This window comes from Wyeomyia smithii, chromosome 2, assembly GCF_029784165.1.
Source record: "Wyeomyia smithii strain HCP4-BCI-WySm-NY-G18 chromosome 2, ASM2978416v1, whole genome shotgun sequence".
NCBI lineage: Eukaryota > Metazoa > Arthropoda > Insecta > Diptera > Culicidae > Wyeomyia > Wyeomyia smithii.
Genome location: NC_073695.1, coordinates 164,532,948 through 164,553,655, shown reverse-complemented (window position 1 = coordinate 164,553,655; position 20,708 = coordinate 164,532,948). Strand labels below are relative to the sequence as shown.

General features: G+C 38.0%; 1 protein-coding gene and 2 long non-coding RNA genes across 6 annotated transcripts in view; 1 reads left to right on the top strand and 2 right to left on the bottom strand.

Annotated features, from left to right (window-relative positions):
- The window catches only part of LOC129720740 (28S ribosomal protein S9, mitochondrial), a 96,814-nt gene extending 83,838 nt beyond the window's left edge, over positions 1 to 12,976 (bottom strand). Inside the window, exons 1-6 of one of the 2 annotated variants that reach the window (XM_055672409.1) lie at positions 12,773 to 12,976; positions 12,498 to 12,701; positions 12,260 to 12,433; positions 11,999 to 12,084; positions 11,697 to 11,941; positions 11,530 to 11,645 (exon numbers count right to left, since the gene is read on the bottom strand). In XM_055672409.1, coding sequence (XP_055528384.1) covers positions 11,530 to 11,645; positions 11,697 to 11,941; positions 11,999 to 12,084; positions 12,260 to 12,433; positions 12,498 to 12,701; positions 12,773 to 12,847 — 900 coding nt within the window. In that variant the 5' untranslated portion in view covers positions 12,848 to 12,976. The remainder of the gene's footprint in view (positions 1 to 11,529; positions 11,646 to 11,696; positions 11,942 to 11,998; positions 12,085 to 12,259; positions 12,434 to 12,497; positions 12,702 to 12,772) is intronic. The other variant, XM_055672408.1, reaches the window with a different exon arrangement.
- Positions 12,977 to 16,786: 3,810 nt separating this feature from the next.
- On the top strand, positions 16,787 to 18,422 carry LOC129721718 (uncharacterized). 3 transcript variants are annotated; one of them, XR_008727449.1, is made up of 4 exons: positions 16,804 to 17,053; positions 17,194 to 17,626; positions 17,770 to 17,896; positions 18,006 to 18,422. It is a non-coding gene; the product is annotated as an uncharacterized LOC129721718 (long non-coding RNA). The 3 variants fall into 3 exon arrangements; XR_008727448.1 differs by having other exon boundaries at positions 16,805 to 17,053; positions 17,194 to 17,896; XR_008727447.1 differs by having other exon boundaries at positions 16,787 to 17,053; positions 17,194 to 18,422.
- Positions 17,739 to 19,058, bottom strand: LOC129721720 (uncharacterized). The gene is made up of 2 exons (XR_008727451.1): positions 18,409 to 19,058; positions 17,739 to 18,343 (listed from the first exon to the last, which is right to left on the bottom strand). It is a non-coding gene; the product is annotated as an uncharacterized LOC129721720 (long non-coding RNA).
- Between the last annotated feature and the right edge of the window lie 1,650 nt (positions 19,059 to 20,708).

Genomic DNA, 20,708 nt, shown 5'->3' with positions numbered 1-20,708 from the left:
AGTAAGCAATTTTAAAATACCTGACAGTGAGATCGGTACGGTATTATAATTTTTGTAGGTATTCGGATCGCGGACGTTTTCCTGAGCTTTTCCCGGTTGGCAAATAATATTTATCAATTCCTGGAAACTCGGAAAATATGAAACGCAGCGTGAGCCAAAACTACGTGCCAATCGACACCAAAATATAACTGAACACAATTTGACACAGTATGTACTTATAGTCAGTGATGCAAAGAAATTATGAATCGTACGGTTAAATTACCGTATGTAAAATTAAATAAAACAGTTGTTTCTTATTGTTACGAAAAATTTTACTTTAGTTAGTATTTTGTGTAAAAATAGTTGCCGCGAAATTACCGCGAATTTTGAATATTTTTTATTTTGCCACCGGCGAAATTTCAACTTTTTTGCCGCAGATTACCACTGTCTCTAGTTATAACTCAGTGAATGAGTTGTGTTATATTGATTGTATATTTTTATAAATGTTTGTTTATTGTTAAAGAATCACAAATAACTCACAGAAAAGAGTATTTTCATACAAAACTGACATTTTTCAAACGAATAAATGAAATATTGTGCATTTGAATAAAAATTATCAAAACGTAGCTGATGAACTGGCAGTCAGGCTCACTTCCGAAGTTTATTTTTGTTGCACTCGCAACACTGCAACCATCTCAGCCGCCACTACGCTGTCAGTCTGGCTCACAGAAACAAATACATTGGAACCATTCCCGCAGTTCATGTTGTGTTGTGTGAACACGCAGTTGGAAGAAGTCCGACTACCGAACTTTAATTTAGTGCTGGCGCCACAATATCTGCCGTGAACTGATACGACGAGTTGCATTTGCGAACAGGGCCTTCTACGGACTACGTAACCAGCTAAGGTCCGTAGTTTACTTTTTTCCCAATGCACTCCCTGTTTAAGACCGCAAATATTACGTCAATGCTGGCCTAACAAGCCAGTCGTCGTAGGTTCGAGTCTCGGCTCGGGAGAAACTGTTAGTGTCAGTAGGATCGTAGCGATAGCTCCGCAATTGTCCTGTACACTAAACAGTCGACTGCGAAGTCTGTGTATAATAAAACGGAAGGTCAAGTTCCGAATCGGAATGTAGCACCAAGGCTTTGCTTTGCTTTTTACAAGAGTGGTTTTTTTATTGTATTTGGCAATTTTAGAATGTTTTACAGAAAGCGGAAGTGTCAATACCGAATCCAAAATGAAGTTTAAGGTTGATTCCCGGCCTCTAAGCATCATCCCGGTTCCTGAAACCCCAAAATTGGGTAATATTTGTCAGTCAGGCTGCATATGAGCCGTTGCGGAACAGAGTGGTCTATGTACCATCGAGCAAATTTGTTAGGAGAAGCAATTTTCGAAAAATCATTCAGTTTAACGGATTCTTCCAAACAAAATGTTCTAATATAAAGGTTATGAAGTGGTTTAACATGTGAATACATGAAATTACCATTTTTTGGCACAATAAGTGATTTTACCATACCAATGTACATAAACCACTCTGACTTCATATATATTTCACTGGAATCCTCGTATCGTTTCAGAGCGGAGTGGTCTATGTACATAATCATAAATTAAAATGACGTTAACTCGTATAAAATGGCTAGTGTCACATGTTATATGATGTACATGGCATGTCACATGTAACATGTGACGTGTAACATTACATGTAACACAACATGTTACATATTACATGATATTTGACATGTTACATTTTTCATGTTACATTACGTGTAACGTGTTACAAATCACGTGTAACATGTTACAGGGCAAATGACAAGTTACATATCACATGTAATATGTTACATGCCACATGTTACATGATGGTATTACCTCGATTTATGTACATAGACCACTCTGTTCCCAAACAAAATGGCCATTCTGTTTCGGACGAAATGTCAACATGGTTTAAATCAACTAAAAAGTTAGATTTTTCGAAATTTTTCTAGTCTCCTAATTTCAGCTTCTTGAGTAGATGCGGTTTATGTAAAAAACTCATTTTTGAAAAAAAAAAAGGTCTTGAGACTACTCTGTTCCGCAACGGCTCTTGTTTCAAGATGGCTTAACAATTTTTTTTTAATTTTTTATCACCAATATTTAGTGGTTGATTTGTGAGTTCGAAATCCAATTTGTGGTAATTTGTGGTTAAGTAGTTTCTGAGAAATTTTCAAAAAACTGAGTCAAGCCATCTTTGAACATGTTTTTTCTTCAAATGAATCGGACAACGATGATATATACATCAATCGAGATGGTCATAATTACTAGTAAATGTACAGGTATTCGCATTTTATACTATGCAAACAAGTTTATTGTTTTATTTGTTGTTGACGCTGCTGGCCGCTAGTAGCGTTGACTGTTTGCGGTGCTTGTAACCAGTGTTGCCACATTTTCATCTGTATTGGGAGCTTCAAAAAAAATTTTCATCTGTACTATTTCCGGTGAAAATCTGTACCAAAATCTGTACCACTGGCCCAGAGTTTTTATTCTCTATATTTTTGAAAAAAAAAACAGCTTCAACGTGAATTGTTTAGAGAAAACTGTGATTGCGTTGACTCAGTTAATATTAATTCCAAACTACTAGCTCTTTACTTTTGCACACTTAAGAATGGGGCTCGGTAATCCATACCGATATTTAGGATATTTCGTACCAACATTTCTGGTTGGTTAAATCGAGATTTACGAAAAAATGTAACAGCTGCGGTTTTTTAACCGAGCGGTGCCATTCTCGGAAGCAAATTACCGAGATTTAGCAGTAAATTCTGAATGCGTGGATTGCAAGATCGTATTCATTGTACCGTTGCAGAGTCGGTCAAAAAGTTTTGTCTAATCTTTTCTAACCATTTAAAAAATCTGTACTTATCTGTACTTTTTTCGAAATCTGTAATCTGTACGGGACAGAATCTGTACCGAAAATACGAGAAAATCTACGTGCTTATAACTATAGGGTAATTTGGGCCACCGAAGAACTACGTTTTTCTAAAAACGTCATTTCTTCCACTATTTTCGATCAAACTTATCGTAATCTTTCATCAAAATGTAGCCTTTTATTTTATTAGATAAACACAGCTGCAAAGCTGAGAAAGATGGCTTGACTCAGTTTTTTGAAAATTCCTCAGAAACTTACTTACCTTACCTTACCTTACCAATCAGCTCCAGGCCGAAGTGTCCCTTGCTGTTCGAAGAAGTCGTCTCCATTCAACTCGGTCCATGGCTGCAGCTCGCCAGCCATGTCGTCTGCGGAGGCCCAGCAGGTCGTCTTCCACTTGATCGAGCCACCTTGCTCGCTGCGCGCCCCGTCGCCTTGTTCCAGTCGGGTTGTTATCAAGAACCATTTTCACCGGGTTGTCGTCCGACATCCTAACGACATGCCCAGCCCACCGTAGTCTCCCGATTTTCGCCGTTTGAACGATGAGTGGTTCTCCCAGCAGCTGATGCAACTCGTGGTTCATCCGCCTCCGCCATGATCCATCTTCCATCTGCACTCTACCACAGATGGTACGCAACACCTTTCGTTCGAAAACCCCAAGGGCGCGTTGGTCCTCCACGAGCATAGTCCAGGTTTCGTGGCCGTAGAGGACTACCGGTCTGATCAGTGTTTTGTAGATGGTTAACTTCGTGCGGCGGCGGATTTTATTCGAGCGGAGTGTCCTCCGGAGTCCAAAGTAGGCACGATTTCCTGCCATAAGGCGTCGACGAATTTCTCTGCTGGTGTCGTTGTCAGCAGTCACCAGTGAGCCCAGGTACACAAACTCGTCTACCACCTCGATTTCATCACCGCTAATATGAATTCGTGGCGGGAGGTTGACACTGTCTTCTCTGGAACCTCTTCCTCTCATGTACTTGGTCTTCGATGCGTTTATGGCCAGTCCAATTCGTCCAGCTTCAGCCTTCAGTCTGATGTACGTCTCCGTCATCTTTTCAAGGGTTCGTGCTACAATATCAATGTCATCGGCGAAGCCAAAGAGCTGAACAGACCTTCTAAAAATCGTGCCACTCGTGTCGATACCAGCCCTACGTATCACACCTTCCAAAGCGATGTTGAATAGCAAGCACGATAATCCATCACCTTGCCGTAACCCTCTTCGAGATTCGAAGGGACTCGAGAGTGTCCCCGAAACTCGAACTACACACATCACCCGATCTATCTCAGAAACTACTTAACCACAAATTACCACAAATTGGATTTCGAACACACAAATTAACCACTGAATATTGTTGATAAAAGAATTTAAAAAACATATTTTGTCAAGCCATCTTGATATATGCAGTCAGGCTGGCTGTTATTAGGCTGTTTTCCAGAAACCGGAAACATCTAAGGTTAATTTCCTACCTCTGGCTATCATTTGAGTTCGAAAAATTCAGCAGAAATTTTTAAATTATGAAATTAGATGTAAACTTTTGTTCTAAACATTAAAGTGTTTGTGAAAATCTGTTCCAACTAATAATGAAGTTAGAATGAGAAAGGCTAGATTTCACCGCTAGGTGGATTAACTTGTGTTTTTCATTTTTTGAAGAGCATATTCTTTACGCAAGTATATATGGTTTTATGCAAATTTCCCTTTGTCAGAAAATGGCGTGCTTTCAAAAGAATTGTTTTTTTTGTAAGATGAGAAAAATCGTATCGAATAAAACGATTAAGTAAAGCACTCTTAAAGTTATTTAAAAAAATTCTACTTCTGCGCTTTCGATATGGAGGAATTCCACAAAAAATGTTCAAATTTTAATATTTTTTTTTCGATTTGGCAGAAACTTTGCATAGATTTTTCTATGGGCAAGAGGTGTTATTTTGTGCTATTGTTTTTTTAATAACGACTCATTTTTGTAAGCTTTGTAAAATGCTATATATGCTAGCTAAAAGCTTATATGCTAGGACGCTGTGTAGGGAACACTGGGTCGGCCTTATTTGCCGTCGGATATTGCAAAGATTGCTGAACGACGATACCTGTTCGATAGGCCGGATTGGGACAGATCTACCATCAGACGGAGTGGGGTACCTGGAAAGTTTTCCGTGATATTCCCTGAATTCCCTGATCGAAAAACAAATTATTCTTAATATATCTTAAATATTTTAAGAATATACTGAGTACAAACTTATATATTTTTTGAATTATATTTTTAAAATAAGTATTGTAGGCTTCTGTGCATCATCCCGATTACGGAAATATCCACATTGAGTGATATTCGACGGGTATCATTCTGGTTCCAGAAATACCCATATTGGGCGGTATTCGGCCATTTAGGTCTGTTTTTTAGAAACCGTAAGTCGTCATCTTAAAATTCAAAATATTTTCTGGAGTCCATTTCTGGCTTCTGTGCATCATCTAGATCAGTTTAAGCTGTTTTCCGGAAAAATTGGTTGAAATATGTGTTTCATTTCATTTCCATTTTCAGAGAAGAAAGGGGTCTCAAACCAGCCTAGGAACCTTCCGCGGCGCTTATATGTTAAATTTTCTGTTCTATCATTTAATAACAAAAAACAAAAATCTACCACTTTGGCGCTAACGTTGATCTGCGAGATTACGGCAGCGCAGCGGATGTTGGATTGAACTGCTTTGAACAGAAACACCTTGAAATCTGATGGATGACGAAATCATTTTCAAAATTCTTTTCGTGACGCTCTCGATGTTTTCAGTTTTTTAAATTGAACTCTCATATATGTTGCAGTAAGACGTCATCTACATGTTACGTAAGGATTTCATTCGAAATTTTCGAATCACGGATAGTTTTTTTTTTCAGATTGCAAACAAGTTTTTCCAGTTTTCGATCAGTTGCAGGCATTTTTCAAAAACATTTGGCATCCATGCTACGCACAATTAATGCCCAGTTACACACACGGCGCAATGACGCCTTCTCCATACAAAATAGAATCCCCATCTCCATCACGCCTTCTATTTTGTATGTAGAAGGCGTCATTACGGGAATCAGTTCACGGTGAAATCAGAGTGAAGTGAATAAAGTCCTATTACGGGACTCACGTAAGTGAGAAAACGCGCAAAGTGACATCTGCCGCGGAATCTGGGTTATTATGAGTGTCATATCAGTGGAGTAAGAACGGAAAAAGCGACGTTTCGCGTGGAATTATTTCATGACCATTTTGAACGGTGAAATGATTCCAGGAAGATGCCATAAGTCTCGAAGTTGATTGATTTGTGATCAAATGGTAAATATTGGATTTATTCTTCAGTAACGAAACGAATCAGAATTTGATCCGTGCCTTAAAACGGTAAAATTTTCATTTTTTTGTTCGATGAAAACAATGCAAACTAGTTCAGGAAATTTTCGATACCGAAAAAACATTTTTTTTGATGCCGAATGACTTAGAAATGCAGAACACGTCAAGATCTGGTGTTATCTAAAAAACGGAAAAACGACTTTCTGGGACTTAGAGATTTTTGAGCTGGAAAACAATCTCATTTCACTTGTCACATTCTCAATTTCACTTCACTGTCAATCTCACTCCACGGAGGTGATTTTTGGTGCTTATTACGGGAGTCACTTCACGGTGAAATATATTTCACTCTCACGCTCACTTCACTTTTTTAGACCTATTCCCGATTCCACCTCAAGTGAGGTGACAAAAATCACCTCCGTGGAGTGAGATTGACAGTGAAGTGAAATTGAGAATAGGACAAGTGAAACGAGATTGTTTCCCAGCTCAAAAATCTCTAAGTGCCAGAAAGTCGTTTTTCCGTTTTTTTAGATAACACCAGATCTTCACGTGTTATGCATTTCTAAAACATTCGGCATAAAAAAATGTTTTTTTCGGTATCGAAAATTTCCTGAACTAGTTTGCATTTTTTTCATCGGGCAAAAAAAAAATTTGACCGATTTAAGGCACGGAACAAATTCTGATTCGTTTCGTTACTGAAGAATAAATCCAGTATTTACCATTAGATCACAAATCAATCAACTTTAAGACTTATGGCATCTTCGTGGAATCATTTCACCGTTCAAAATGGTCGTGAAATAATTCCACGCGAATCGTCGCTTTTTCCGTTCTCACTTCACTGATATGACACTCATGATAACCCAGATTTCGCGGCAGATGTCACTTTGCGACGTTTTTCTCACTTACGTGAGTCCCGTAATAGGATTTTGTTCACTTCACTCTGATTTCACCGTAAAAACGAAGCGAATCAAAATTTGATCCGTGCCTTAAAGCGGTCAAATTTTCATTTTTTGCCCGATGAAAAAAATGCAAACTAGTTCAGAAAATTTGCGATACCGAAAAAAAACATTTTTTTGATGCCGAATGTCTTAGAAATGCAGAACACGTCAAGATCTGGTGTTCTCTAAAATAAACGGAAAAAACGACTTTCTGGGACTTAGAGATTTTCGAGCTGGGAACTAATCTCATTTCACTTTTCCTATTCTCAATTTCACTTCACTGTCAATCTCACTCCACGGAGGTGATTTTTGTCACCTCACTTGAGGTGGAAACGGGTGTAGGTCTAAAAAAGTGAAGTGAGCGTGAGAGTGAAATATATTTCACCGTGAAGTGACTCCCGTAATAAGCACCTGACAGTGAAGTGAAATTGAGAATAGGACAAGTGAAATGAGATTGTTTCCCAGCTCAGAAATGTCTAAGACCCAGAAAGTCGTTTTTTCCCGTTTTTTTAGATAACACCAGATCTTGACGTGTTCTGCATTTCTAAGACATTCGGCATCAAAAAATATGTTTTTATCGCTATCGAGAATTTCCTAAATTACCGTGCTGGATCGAAACCCGTACACCTTGACGTTTTTCTTCAGTTTTAAGCATTATAAAAATGAAAATTCATATGATAGTTACATGTACATGTCCGTTGAGCTGTTGGCCTTGTTAAATTAAACTATGCGTCAGTAGGCCATGAAATAAAAATATTAAAAATAAAAAATCAATCGTGTATCGGTTTCAGTTGTCATTTGGTTGTATCGTTAGAGAATTTACTAAGAAAACGTTCTTCAGATGAAAACGTTTTTCAAGTGAGATATACGTGTTTTACTCTGTGAATCTTCTTGAAATCGATGGAAAAGGTAAATCTTTGTCATTTTCGAGCTGTATATTGTCTGGTAAATAGTGTAAATTGTATTTATTCAACAAAAACTGTGCCGTACGGATTTTGACCCTTGTTAATTCCTTGAATCGAAATCCGTACAGCGTGTGTATCATGCATATATTGTTGAACTTTCTTCTTGTTTTCAGCATATAATGAAAGAAAACAAGTATAAATATACAGCACACAATTTCGAAAGTCGATAAGCGGTGCCGCAACGAAACGCTACGAAAATTGCAGCTGATATACAAAATTAGAAAACCGTGCTTAGGAACCAATTGATCCTCAAAATATATTTATTCGTAAATTTAAAGATAAATTATAAATAAATGATGTTCATTTTTGTACTTCTATATCTATACGGATTTTGATTCATTGCTATATGGACTTTGATCCAGTCAATATCGCGTGTGTGCGGATTTCGATTCAAAAGTGTACGGGTTTTGATTCAGACAAAATGTGTACGGATTTCGATTCAAAACATGTTCTATTTAAACATGATTTTTTCGAGTTTCGGAGTGATTTTAATCATTTTACTTGAAAATAGTGATAAAATATAAGTAGACCTATAAGTAAACATGCCAGTTTAAAGCAATATGTGATTTCTTGATTTTATATTGACCGTCGAAGATTATCATGTGCTTAGGTGTACGGATTTCGATCCAGCACGGTAGTTTGCATTTTTTTCATCGGGCAAAAAAATGAAAAAATGACCGCTTTAAGGCACGGATCAAACTCTGATTCGCTTCGTTACTGAAGAATAAATTCAATATTTACCATTAGATCACAAATCAATCAACTTTAAGACTTATGGCAGCTTCGTGGAATCATTTCACCGTTCAAAATGGTCGTGAAATAATTCCACGCGAGCGTGAGAGTGAAATATATTTCACCGTGAAGTGACTCCCGTAATAAGCACCGTCGCTTTTTCCGTTCTCAGTTCACTGATATGACACTCATAGGTGCTTATTACGGGAGTCACTTCACGGTGAAATCAGAGTGAAGTGAACAAAATCCTATTCCGGGACTCACGTAAGTGAGAAAAACGTCGCGAAGTGACATCTGCCGTGGAATCTGGGTTATTATGAGTGTCATATCAGTGAAGTGTAGCGAACCTATACATTAGAGAAATGACAAGACACTCACCGTTAAGGCAACTGTCAACATCAAAACGGATAACGGCAATGCAAAATGATACAACTCGCCCGTTTTGATGTTGACAGTTGCCTTAACGGTGAGTGTCTTGTCATTTCTCTAATGTATAGGTTCGCTAGTGAAGTGAGAACGGAAAAAGCGACGTTTCGCGTGTTATTATTTCACGACCATTTTGGACGGTGAAATGATTCCACGAAGCTGCCATAAGTCTTAAAGTTGATTGATTTGTGATCTAATGGTAAATGTTTGATCTATTTTTCAGTAACGAAGCGAATCAGAGTTTGATCCGTGCCTTAAAGCGGTCAATTTTTCATTTTTTTGCCCGATGAAAAAAATGCAAACTAGTCCAGGAAATTTTCGATACCGAAAAAACATTTTTTTTTGATGCCGAATGTCTTAGAAATGCAGAACACGTCAAGATCTGGTGTTACCTAAAAAAACGGGAAAAAACGACTTTCTGGGACTTAGACATTTTTGAGCTGGGAAACAATCTCATTCACTTGTCCTATTCTTAATTTCACTTCACTGTCAATCTCACTCCACGGAAGTGATTTTTGTCACCTCACTTGAGGTGGAATCGGAAATAGGTCTAAAAAAGTGAAGTGAGCGTGAGAGTGAAATATATTTCACCGTGAAGTGACTCCCGTAATAAGCACCAATAACCCAGATTCCGCGGCAGATGTCACTTTGCGACGTTTTTCTCACTTACGTGAGTCCCGTAATAGGATTTTGTTCACTTCACTCTGATGTCACCGTGAAGTGACTCCCGTAATAAGCACCAATATCAGTAAAAAGTTACAGCAAAACTTTTGAAATTTATGAATTAATAATCAAACAGTTTCTAACATACATATTAGACTTTATAAGTGGTTTGTTCTTGTGCGATGAAAGACATGATATTCCGATAATTGGTATTCCGATTCCGGTAATTGGTGATTTCCCTTTAAAGATATCACCGGTGGCGTAAATCGAACATAAACCAGTTGGATAAATTTAGAATCAGGCTAACTCTACAACCCTTATCAACGATAAAATGTTCTCATCGAGGAGACTTTAATCACACTTACATAGTAAGCATTTTAGTTAAGGTGTGTGAAGCATTCTTTGTTTATAGCAGGATACATTCCGTGAAAGACACACATAAAACCGCCAGATGTTCATCAAAGTTCAAACGGCACTAGCTGTTTAATTACATGATGATTGCAATGAAATGTCGTCAGAAAGATAAAATGTATAACAGTTTTGTGATATGAAATTACCAGTATTGCATTATTTTGCTTTGAAAAAAAAAAATTTAAAAAGTCTAGTGTTACACCTCACGTGAACTGAAACCCGCGAATCGATAAATTGTGGAGTTAGCGTGACTGACAATAACATTCTCCCGAGCCATAATTCGAACACACGACAGCTGGCTTATTAACCAGCGACGTCGACCACCCAAAAGGCCATTAAGGTGAAACTCCGTGCTTGAATTTAGCCTGAATTTGCAAGATATTTTTTTCGAAAATCAATAAAATTACATGTGTGAAACTTCGATCGACTGTTTGCACCACTGGCGCATGCATTGAGTAGCAATTTGAGCGCTGCTTATTAGGTGGAAGCTTAGATTTTTATGCTCAAAATTATCAAGTGAAAATAAACCTAACCTAAAAAATGTTTCACCTTAATGTTTAAACAATGGGACACCCGAAAAAATGTTCAATGCTAAAAGATGGCGCTGTAGTAGTAGTGGTAGTAAAATCCAAATTTCCCCGAGCATTTTGCTTAATGACCGAAAAAAACTGCTATTAGTTACCCTGTTTTTATATTATTCTAACTTTCTAGTACTTACTTTCACTATATGAAATCTATTTTTATCAAAAAACTTGATTTTCCTACTAACTTATTGAAGTTGTATAGAAAAATAAAGTTTTTGGTTAAAAATAGATTGCATATAATAAAAGTAAGTACATAATAGAAAATTGGAATAATATAAAAAGGGTAACTAATAGCGATTTTTCCGGTTAATAAGCAATATGCTCGTGGAAATTTCGATTTTACTACTACTACCAATACAGCGCCATCTCTTAGCATTGAACATTTTTTTGGGTGTTCCATTACTGGTTCCATGTTTCGTTTGATTTGCCAATCCACATAAAACCACCGACTTATGAAAAATTCAAAATTTATCTTAGAAAACTTTTCGCACAAACTGCTTTTGATATATATAGCTATTGCCTGTAGCGCTAAGGAATCTCTAGTATCATTGGAATGTATTGTTTTAGGATCAAATTTCAAACGACAGCACATGTGCGATTTACATATAACGTAATAAGTTACATAGCTTACCTGCTCCCTCGCTTGTGTCACTTCGAAATATGTAATATCCTGCCCATTAATAGTGATATTGCCTGATCCAGGCATTGTTACTGTTACATCCGCTCGCGCAGATTTTCGCATGCACTCTACAAAGCAGTATTAATTATTGAAAGGTAATATTTTCTTACTATATTTACCATAAATCGTAATATAGGCTTTTCCATTTTCATCAAACTGAGGCTTTGGAATTTTATCCGAATCCGTTTTCATCAACATAGGTTTACGAAATTGATTTATAAAACATTTTTCTCTGTATGAATATGGAAGCTGACATAGACGCGTCATTGCACGAACAAAATTGTCATATTCAGCGTCGGAGAGAATTTCAAGCAAATGTTTCTCCAAAGCAGCCTTTGATATCCACTCAAATCCAGAGGTTTCTCTAGAGAAGAAAATGAGATGTTATAAACATCTTATAGTTCATGACCAATAAACTTACAATTTTAGAGTAACATCAGCATCGAGTTGTTTCTGTATCATACGGTCCTCAAATGCATTCAAACTGTTTATATTTTCGACAATGTCCTGAAAATAAAATAACAAAAATAATCCATATTGTATGCTCAAGATGACACGTATGGTGAGCCTCTATAAAATTAATAAAATAATTCTATACAACACATAACGGAAACAATAAAAGTTGAAAAAATATATCTTGTAACTGTGTATCGCCTGGTAGGCATATTCCTGGAATACTCACAAATAATAATTTATTGTAATGCGGCCGTGCAGTGTAAAACAGACTATGAAACGGCCTACCCGTCTCATCAAATTCTGCTGCCTTTCGTTGAGGAATAACTTCTTCCGGTGGCTTCATGATTGGTCGAGCTGTTTTGTCGTACAACCCCGAAGGAAAGAGATACTGTATTGCTTCCTGCGGTGAATTACAATTACATATTAGCTTCGACAAAATTGTGCAATTCTGTTAAATCATTTACATCAATATTAGCCTGAGTAAATGTTTCAGGATCCTCCCCCATCATGTTGGCAAGGTGTCGCTTGCCTAACTTGAATTCATGATCTTGTATTTTCATAAATTCATTATGTGATTTAGCACGTTCCAGGTAAGCTTTCATGGCTTTGCTGACTTTATCTTTTCTTGCAGTGGGTGGTGTGTTGCTGATTGGTTCCGTCACATAATGCTTCGGAAAAAAGTTATAAAAATATACCAAATAAACCTATGTATACATATATTTCCTACATCCTTACTTACACATTTCAACTCAACTATACTATAAGAAAATCTTAAACCGCACGTTCTGTTTGCTATTTTTAATAAGTTTAACATTGTGAACAAACTACGAAATAAATTCCGGCAAAAATTCAAAACAAATCAAAAATGAAGTAGAGATAGGAGGAATTCAGGATTCATCACGCTCGTCAAATTTAACTCTAAACTGAGTAGCGAACCTATACATTAGAGAAATGACAAGACACTCACCGTTAAGGCAACTGTCAACATCAAAACGGATAACGGCAATGCAAAATGATACAACTCGCCCGTTTTGATGTTGACAGTTGCCTTAACGGTGAGTGTCTTGTCATTCCTCTAATGTATAGGTTCGCTAAAACTGAGTGAGATGTCACTCACTTTCGTTGAAAGTGAACCTACTCTGAACAGAGTTTTTATGATATTACTCATTTATGGGTAGAGTCACCATGTGTCAGAAATTGAGTAGGAATTACCCTCTTCTTAGAAAACCGCTTTGAAATGAAACTGAGTAAAAGCTACTCAGTTTGCTCGTTTTGACTTTTGATCCCTTTGATGAATGCAACTGCCAGAGGATTGTTGCATACAATTATAACAAAATCACAAGTTTTTTTTTCAAATCTTTGTATTTTGCATATACATATATGTAATAAAAAAAAAACAAACCTTATTAAATCATTAGTGTATCTTCCGCCTTAGGAATTTCATTAAAAACCGCAGCAATACGGTTCACTGTTACCCGGGAACTGTGACTTGAGGTTTTAAATAGTACACATGCCAAAAAATCCATAACCATTCTCATATCTGGAGGAACTCTAATACACAAATAAAAAACACTTTTTTCAAACAACAGTACAACACGTTTTTCCAAACAACAGCTTATTTTTAGCGGAACGTTTTTAAATGTTTTCAATTCGCGTAGACGGTGTTGCTGATGTTTGTTTGGTTTTTGCATGCGAAAAAGAAGGAAGAAAATATTTTTGCTTTTGTCATCACACACATTTTGACAATTACATATGAGTGTTCACGTAGGTGCCAACTAGCGAACCTATACATTAGAGAAATGACAAGACACTCACCGTTAAGGCAACTGTGAACATCAAAACGGATAACGGCAATGCAAAATGATACAACTCGCCCGTTTTGATGTTGACAGTTGCCTTAACGGTGAGTGTCTTGTCATTCCTCTAATGTATAGGTTCGCTAAAACTGAGTGAGATGTCACTCACTTTCGCGAATAACCCGAATACCACTCAAAAAAAAGAGTAAAGCAGAAAATTATGACAATCTGAGTAACTGTTACTCAGTTCGGTAAACGAAACTTACTCAACTTTTGACGTTTTAAGAGACAAGAAAGGGTAAAATTAAAGAAGCGTGCAGGAACTGTGCAAGAAGGGCAGAGATGCCAGATGTTTTTGAAAAATGTCTGCGACTGCTCGAAAAACCAGATCAATCTGCTGCTGCCTGGTGATGGCAGACCGATGTCATGGCAACTGTTTCCTGAAGCCGCCGCCGATGATGATGACGCTAGTGTTAAAAATATGATCATAAGCTCCGTTTATTGTGCCGCATGTGTTACTGTACAGATTTTTTTCGTGCTTCTAACTATATTGAATTTAGGGCTATCCAGAACGTGTTGAAACATGTTTTAACATGACTATTTATGTCCTGCACAAAATCTATAGAACGTTCAAAACGAAACAGTCGTCCTTCGCTTTTTGCATTCCTAAACACCACTTGCAGTTGCAGCAACAGTTGATCTCGCATGGATGAAGCTTATTCGGCTGTTTTGACAGCACTGACGTATAATCGAGCCAGAGAGCCAGAGAAAAACGGCTTCAAGCAAAATGTATGGGGATGACGTTCGTGACAGGGATGTGGGTGATGGGGGGTGTTCAGCAGGGTTGCCACATTTAAATCTGTGTTTTCCCTTGAAAAAATCTGAGCATCTGTAACTGGAACAAAAATATCTGTAAAAAATCTGTATTGTTTAATAGGGGTGGGCAAAACGGCTCTTTTGCAAGAGCGGCTCTGAACCGCTCACTCACGGTTCTGAACCGACTCATATGAACGGCTCATGGTTCACAATGATTCACGAGCGTTGGCAGTTCGTGTTGTCTCGGTAAACTTCGGGTTCGCGCGAACCAAACAGCGCAGACAGACGTCCAAGTTGAGTTCCAAACTTGTGTAAAGTTTTTTATAGTAGCAATCCGTAACCAGATAGCGCTACCAGTACCGCCAACCTCGTGCACCAGCGAAAAAAAATGTATTGTAGCGATAAGGTCACCAGGCGGCGCTAGTGTACAAGTGATTTATAACACAATTTAAACGGAAATTTTGATCAATGTTGTTCTTGCTTGGACGTCTGTCTGTGCAAACAGTTTTGGTGCGCTCAAAGAACCGTGGTTCTTTTTCGTGAGCCGTTCGATGTTTCGCTCTTTTTTAAGAACCGGTTCATATGAACGGCTCGTGAGCCGTTCGCCCATCCCTATTGTTTAAACATAAAGAACTTTGTATTTTTTAAGTTTCTATGGTACACAAACAAAATTTTTAGTTTAAAACGTGTGAGGAGTTGAAAATATGTTCAATTTGCTTAAAATTTATTGAAATAAAATTTGGAGTGTTAAAAATTTATGTCAATTTCGAAAAATCTGTAAATCTGTACTTTACGACGAAAATCTGTATATCTGTATATACAGATTCTGTACCGTTACTTCGGCCAAAAATCTGTAAAATACAGATTAATCTGTACATATGGCATCTCTGGTATTCAGCGAAGTGTTAAGACGTCCTTAACAGTGCGGTACCATTTGAGTTGTTATGGCGGCTGTGTAAAGCGCGGCTATTTTGCTCACTCACCCGTTTTCACACCTCTCAGTTTGACGTTTCATCCAGCATAAACCTTTAGCAGCGCTGTTATCGGGCTGCTAAATTTGAAAGCGCGATGCTACCCGGATGCTCGGCTACTATTTCTCTAGCGCGTTTAGCAGCGACCGGTACGGTATGAAGTGATGATAGAGCGCTGCCAAACGGGGTATAGAAGCGCACCGTTAAGGATGCTCTTACACTGCGTGAGGTCGGCATTCACTCTGACAAGAGTCTATGTTTATAATATAGAGTCGCGCAAAGATGAAACTGAAGGAACCAAATCAGTGTCAAACAAGGATACCAATCGAGCAATGTAAATATTGCGACTTTTACGCCAAATTGGACTACACCGAAATACACGATTATCACAGTCGAATCTCACACACGATTTGGGATCATCAAATAATACATAACGCTCTAGGGGGTGGGGGGGTATTCAGCGGAGCGTTATATTGCATGTGGCAAACATGTAAAATTGCGTTACATGGGGGTGGGTGGGTATTAGAAATGGTCGGGTTTGATGTTTTTCAAACCCGTACCCGACCCGAACCCGAATTTCTTTTTATGTCGAAACCCGAGCCCGACCCGAACCCGAACTTTTTTTATTCGTTCAAACCCGAACCCGTCCCGAACCCGAAAATTTTATTTCTATGAAACCCGAACCCGACCCGAACCCGAGATTTCATAGATTTTATAGTCGGGTTTCGGGTTTTCATACCCAAACCCGACCTGAACCCGAAAATTTCAAACCCGAACCCGAAATTTTTTTTTCACCAAACCCGAACCCGACCCGTACCCGACACTTTCAAAAATTTTCAAACCCGAACCCGACCCGAACCCGCCGGGTACGGGTCGGGTTCGGGTTTCGGGTTTGAAAACCCGAAACCCGACCATCTCTATTGGGTATTGAAAATTGCCAATGGTTCCTTCGCCGTTTGGGTGATAGGTATCGATACTAGCGATATCGAAACGCTGGACAGAAATATTTTATTATAGACAAAGATACTCTATCATGACTGCTACCTTGGTAGAATAACAAGAAATCACTCTAGCAATGGTCAGTGCTTGATACCTATATATATTAATCTAGTATACTTGAAACCGTGCAGTCTAGTATCGATACAATGACAATTGAGGAAGTATCGATACTCAGTATCGCCCGATCAATCATAGAGCTTTCTACGCCAGATCTTACCAATACAGGCTCAGTCGTGTTCATTGGTGTTATCCGTTTCAACAAACTTTGTTTTAGTTGAAAAATTGATGAAATAAAACTGAAAATCGGCTTACAATTTGAATAAAAGTTCGGAGCAGGAGGAAATTCGTTACCACCAGCGTGTTGATTAGTTGCAACCAAAAATAAAACTTGTATCAGTGAAATCGACCACTAATACCAGCGCAGATAGAAAGGTCTATGTAAGTTTTGTTTTGATAATTCAACCTAATTTTCAACTAAAGCTACTCAACAATATATACTTAATATTGCAAATGAACAACAAAACCAACAATGAACCCAAAAAAACTGCCACTGCGCTACTGGGGTGTCAATTTGATAGAGCGAAATAAGAAGCATGATGTATAGATACATGGTGTAACGATATGTCAAAACGCATAGTCAGCCATGTTGAAAAATAAGTTGACATAGCATCGAATTGTTTATAAAAAATAAATAACTTCTCAGCTGCAGTGCATGAAGCAATTAGCTTCGATTTGTTTTTAATCGGTAGCGCCCACCGAAACACATTATGAGGGCAATCAACCAGCCCACAGCGCTCTGAAGGAGGCTATCGTACCGGTAAAGAATAATTCAGATATCTACGACGGTGTGAAAGTACGCTTTTAACCTCCCGATATTTACGAATTCGTGCTAAATTACAAAGATGCAACATGAAGCTGCAAATCAACACACAAAATTGTATCCACTGCAAAACCTGTGACATCCAAGACGCAATGCCAAACATCAATTGGGTGGTCGGCCGGAATTTGTCGGTACGAGCAGAATACGATTGATTTATACCATCAAAAGGCCGTGGTTTAAACACTTTACTGGGTTTAGCATTACTAACATCGGAGACAGACCGATAGACAAAAATACCCGAACTTCAAGTATCTTATGTTTATTTGGTTATCAGGTTATCAACATATGCAACATTTAGGACAGATTTCTGGGGTCTAATTTTTCTCAATCAACAGTTAGGCGGCTGTTTTGCTACGCTGATCAGCCCGATTCACGGTATCCTGTGCACGGCTATTTTGATGGTAAATCCTGTAAAATAAAATTTTAGTTACCGTTCATAAATTCACCTTTATTATCTCGTTACACGCGTATTTAATGGTCTTTCGATGGAAACGCGACCGACAAACCTAGCGAATGCAATTGAACTGTTGTTATTCAAAAATTTGCTAGCTGTCACTTAGAGACGTTTCGTCTCCATTCCTCCAGCGAAAAAACCTACCACACCGCCGGCCTACTTTTTGATCAAACTGTTACGCACTGTCCGCGAAGTAACCGACATAGCGTCTGGCCTTCCGCAGATCCTTCATGTGGTATACACGAAGCTGTGCTCCCTCCCACGGTACGAGGGCACCTCTCTAACACCGGACAATAAACACAGCGCTGATTTATCCACATTTGGGCTCTCCCTAGTGCTGGGCTTTGTCTCCATGATACTTTTACTGAGTTGTAGCTTTTTTACGTGAAGCAATCTGGAAGATGGTAATAATATAAAATATTAATAATTAGGTAACTTGATGGGAAATAAATCTACAACATTTTAACGATTTTTCTTATGTTGTTTTCAAATTTTAATTTCCGAATTTCCTAATGTTTTCTTTTGCGTAGGGAAGTCAAATTAACGAAACTAAATAATAGTTACTCAGTTTGGCTAATTCATGCTTTTTTTTAAATGAGTAAGTAGTACTCAGTGTTTGACATTTATCTATGCTACTCAAAAATGAGTAACTACATGGTTACTCTGTTTAGGGTAGATCCACTTTTGACGAAATTGAGTCAAAATTTACCCAATTTAGAGTAAAAACGGCCGAGCGTGTGCGTTTTGGAGACAAATCTGCCCATTTTGTATCCCTGCGGTCAACAGACCCAATGGGACCACGGTGGAACAGAATAATATATCACACACACAAATCAGTGCAGTGATCTTTGCACATGAAAAATAACCTCACTTTTCTGACACCTCCCACGGGTTTGTTTACAAGGTGTTGAAATTTTTTTCTATTCACTGTTGAGTGATAGGAGTGAAAATGAATGATTCGAGTACGAAAAAGATGGGAAAACTCTCCGCCTATGCGGATTCGTTACTGTAATCTGTTAGTTTATTCTTGGAAACGCAATATTTAACAAGACACTTCCGCATTTTTTTCGAGTCGAAAATTTTACTACGTAAACAAACCCGCGACAACTGTCAAATCATCCTTTTTTCTCACGTCATCGTGCAATGATCTATAGCATAGCTGCGTCTGCGACCTAATTTGAAATTTAGGGCAGCACGAAAATCTGGCTCCTGATTCTCTATTGTGTCTTTTTGCAAAAACTCTGCGCTTCCGATTTTGCTTTGCACAGATAGTATTATCAAATGAAGGAGTATTTTTCTCGCAAGAGGTATGAAAAACCGCCTTAGAAATGAGCTGTTAATGTCCTTTACAAAAAGAGCGCGAATCAAATTTCTGCACTGTTTGCAGAAAACATTAACGCGATGGATCGTATCCGCGCACTTCTACAAGGATTTTCCGTTAGACAATTTGCAGCAAACAAAAATATTTTCCGGTTTCATAATTTCCCTTCACGCTCGTCAAATTTAACTCTAAACTGAGTGAGATGTCACTCACTTTCGTTGAAAGCGAACCTACTCTGAACAGAGTTTTTATGATATTACTCATTTATGGGTAGAGTCACCATGTGTCAGAAATTGAGTAGGAATTACCCTCTTCTTAGAAAACCGCTTTGAAACGAAACTGAGTAAAAGCTACTCAGTTTGCTCGTTTTGACTTTTGATCCCTTTGATGAATGAAACTGCCAGAGGATTGTTGCATACAATTATAATAAAATCACAAGTTTTTTTTCTAATCTTTGTATTTTGCATATACATATATGTAATAAAAAAAAACAAACCTTATTAAATCATTAGTGTATCTTCTGCCTTAGGAATTTCATTAAAAACCGCAGCAATACGGTTCACTGTTACCCGGGAACTGTGTCTTGAGGTTTTAAATAGTACACATGCCAAAAAATCCATAACCATTCTCATATCTGGAGGAACTCTAATACACAAATAAAAAACACTTTTTTCAAACAACAATACAACACGTTTTTCCAAACAACAGCTTATTTTTAGCGGAACGTTTTTAAATGTTTTCAATACCACTCAAAAAAAGAGTAAAGCAGAAAATTATGACAATCTGAGTAACTGTTACTCAGTTCGGTAGACGAAACTTACTCAATTTTTGAAGTTTTAAGCACATCCCTGTCACGAACGTCATCCCTATACATTTTGCTTGAAGCCGTTTTTCTCTGGCTCTCTGGCTCGATTATCCGTCAAAAGGCTGTCAGTGCTTGCGAAACAGCCGAATAAGCTCCGTCCATGCGAGATCAACTGTTGCTGCAAGTGGTGTGTAGGAATGCAAAAAGCGAAGAACGACTGTTTTGCTTTGAACGTTCTATGGATTTTGTGCGGGACACAAATGGTGATGTTCAAACATGTTTCAACACGTTCTGGATAGCCCTAAATTCAATATAGTTAGAAGCACGAAAAAAATCTGTACAGTAACACATGCGGCACAATGAACGGAGCTTATGATCATATTTTCAACACTAGCGTCATCATCATCGGCGGCGGCTTCAGGAAACAGTTGCCATGACATCGGTCTGGTTTTAAGAGACAATGTAAAACTGAGTCAAAGTTGCTCAATTTAGAGTAAAATTAAAGGAGCGTGCTCAGTATCGAATAAAATATCGGGGCGAAAGTATCGATTCATCTTGATATCGAAGTCGCTTGCATCGATAAAAAATAACGATATTTAAACCCCAAGGTATTGATTCCATACGTATCGATAT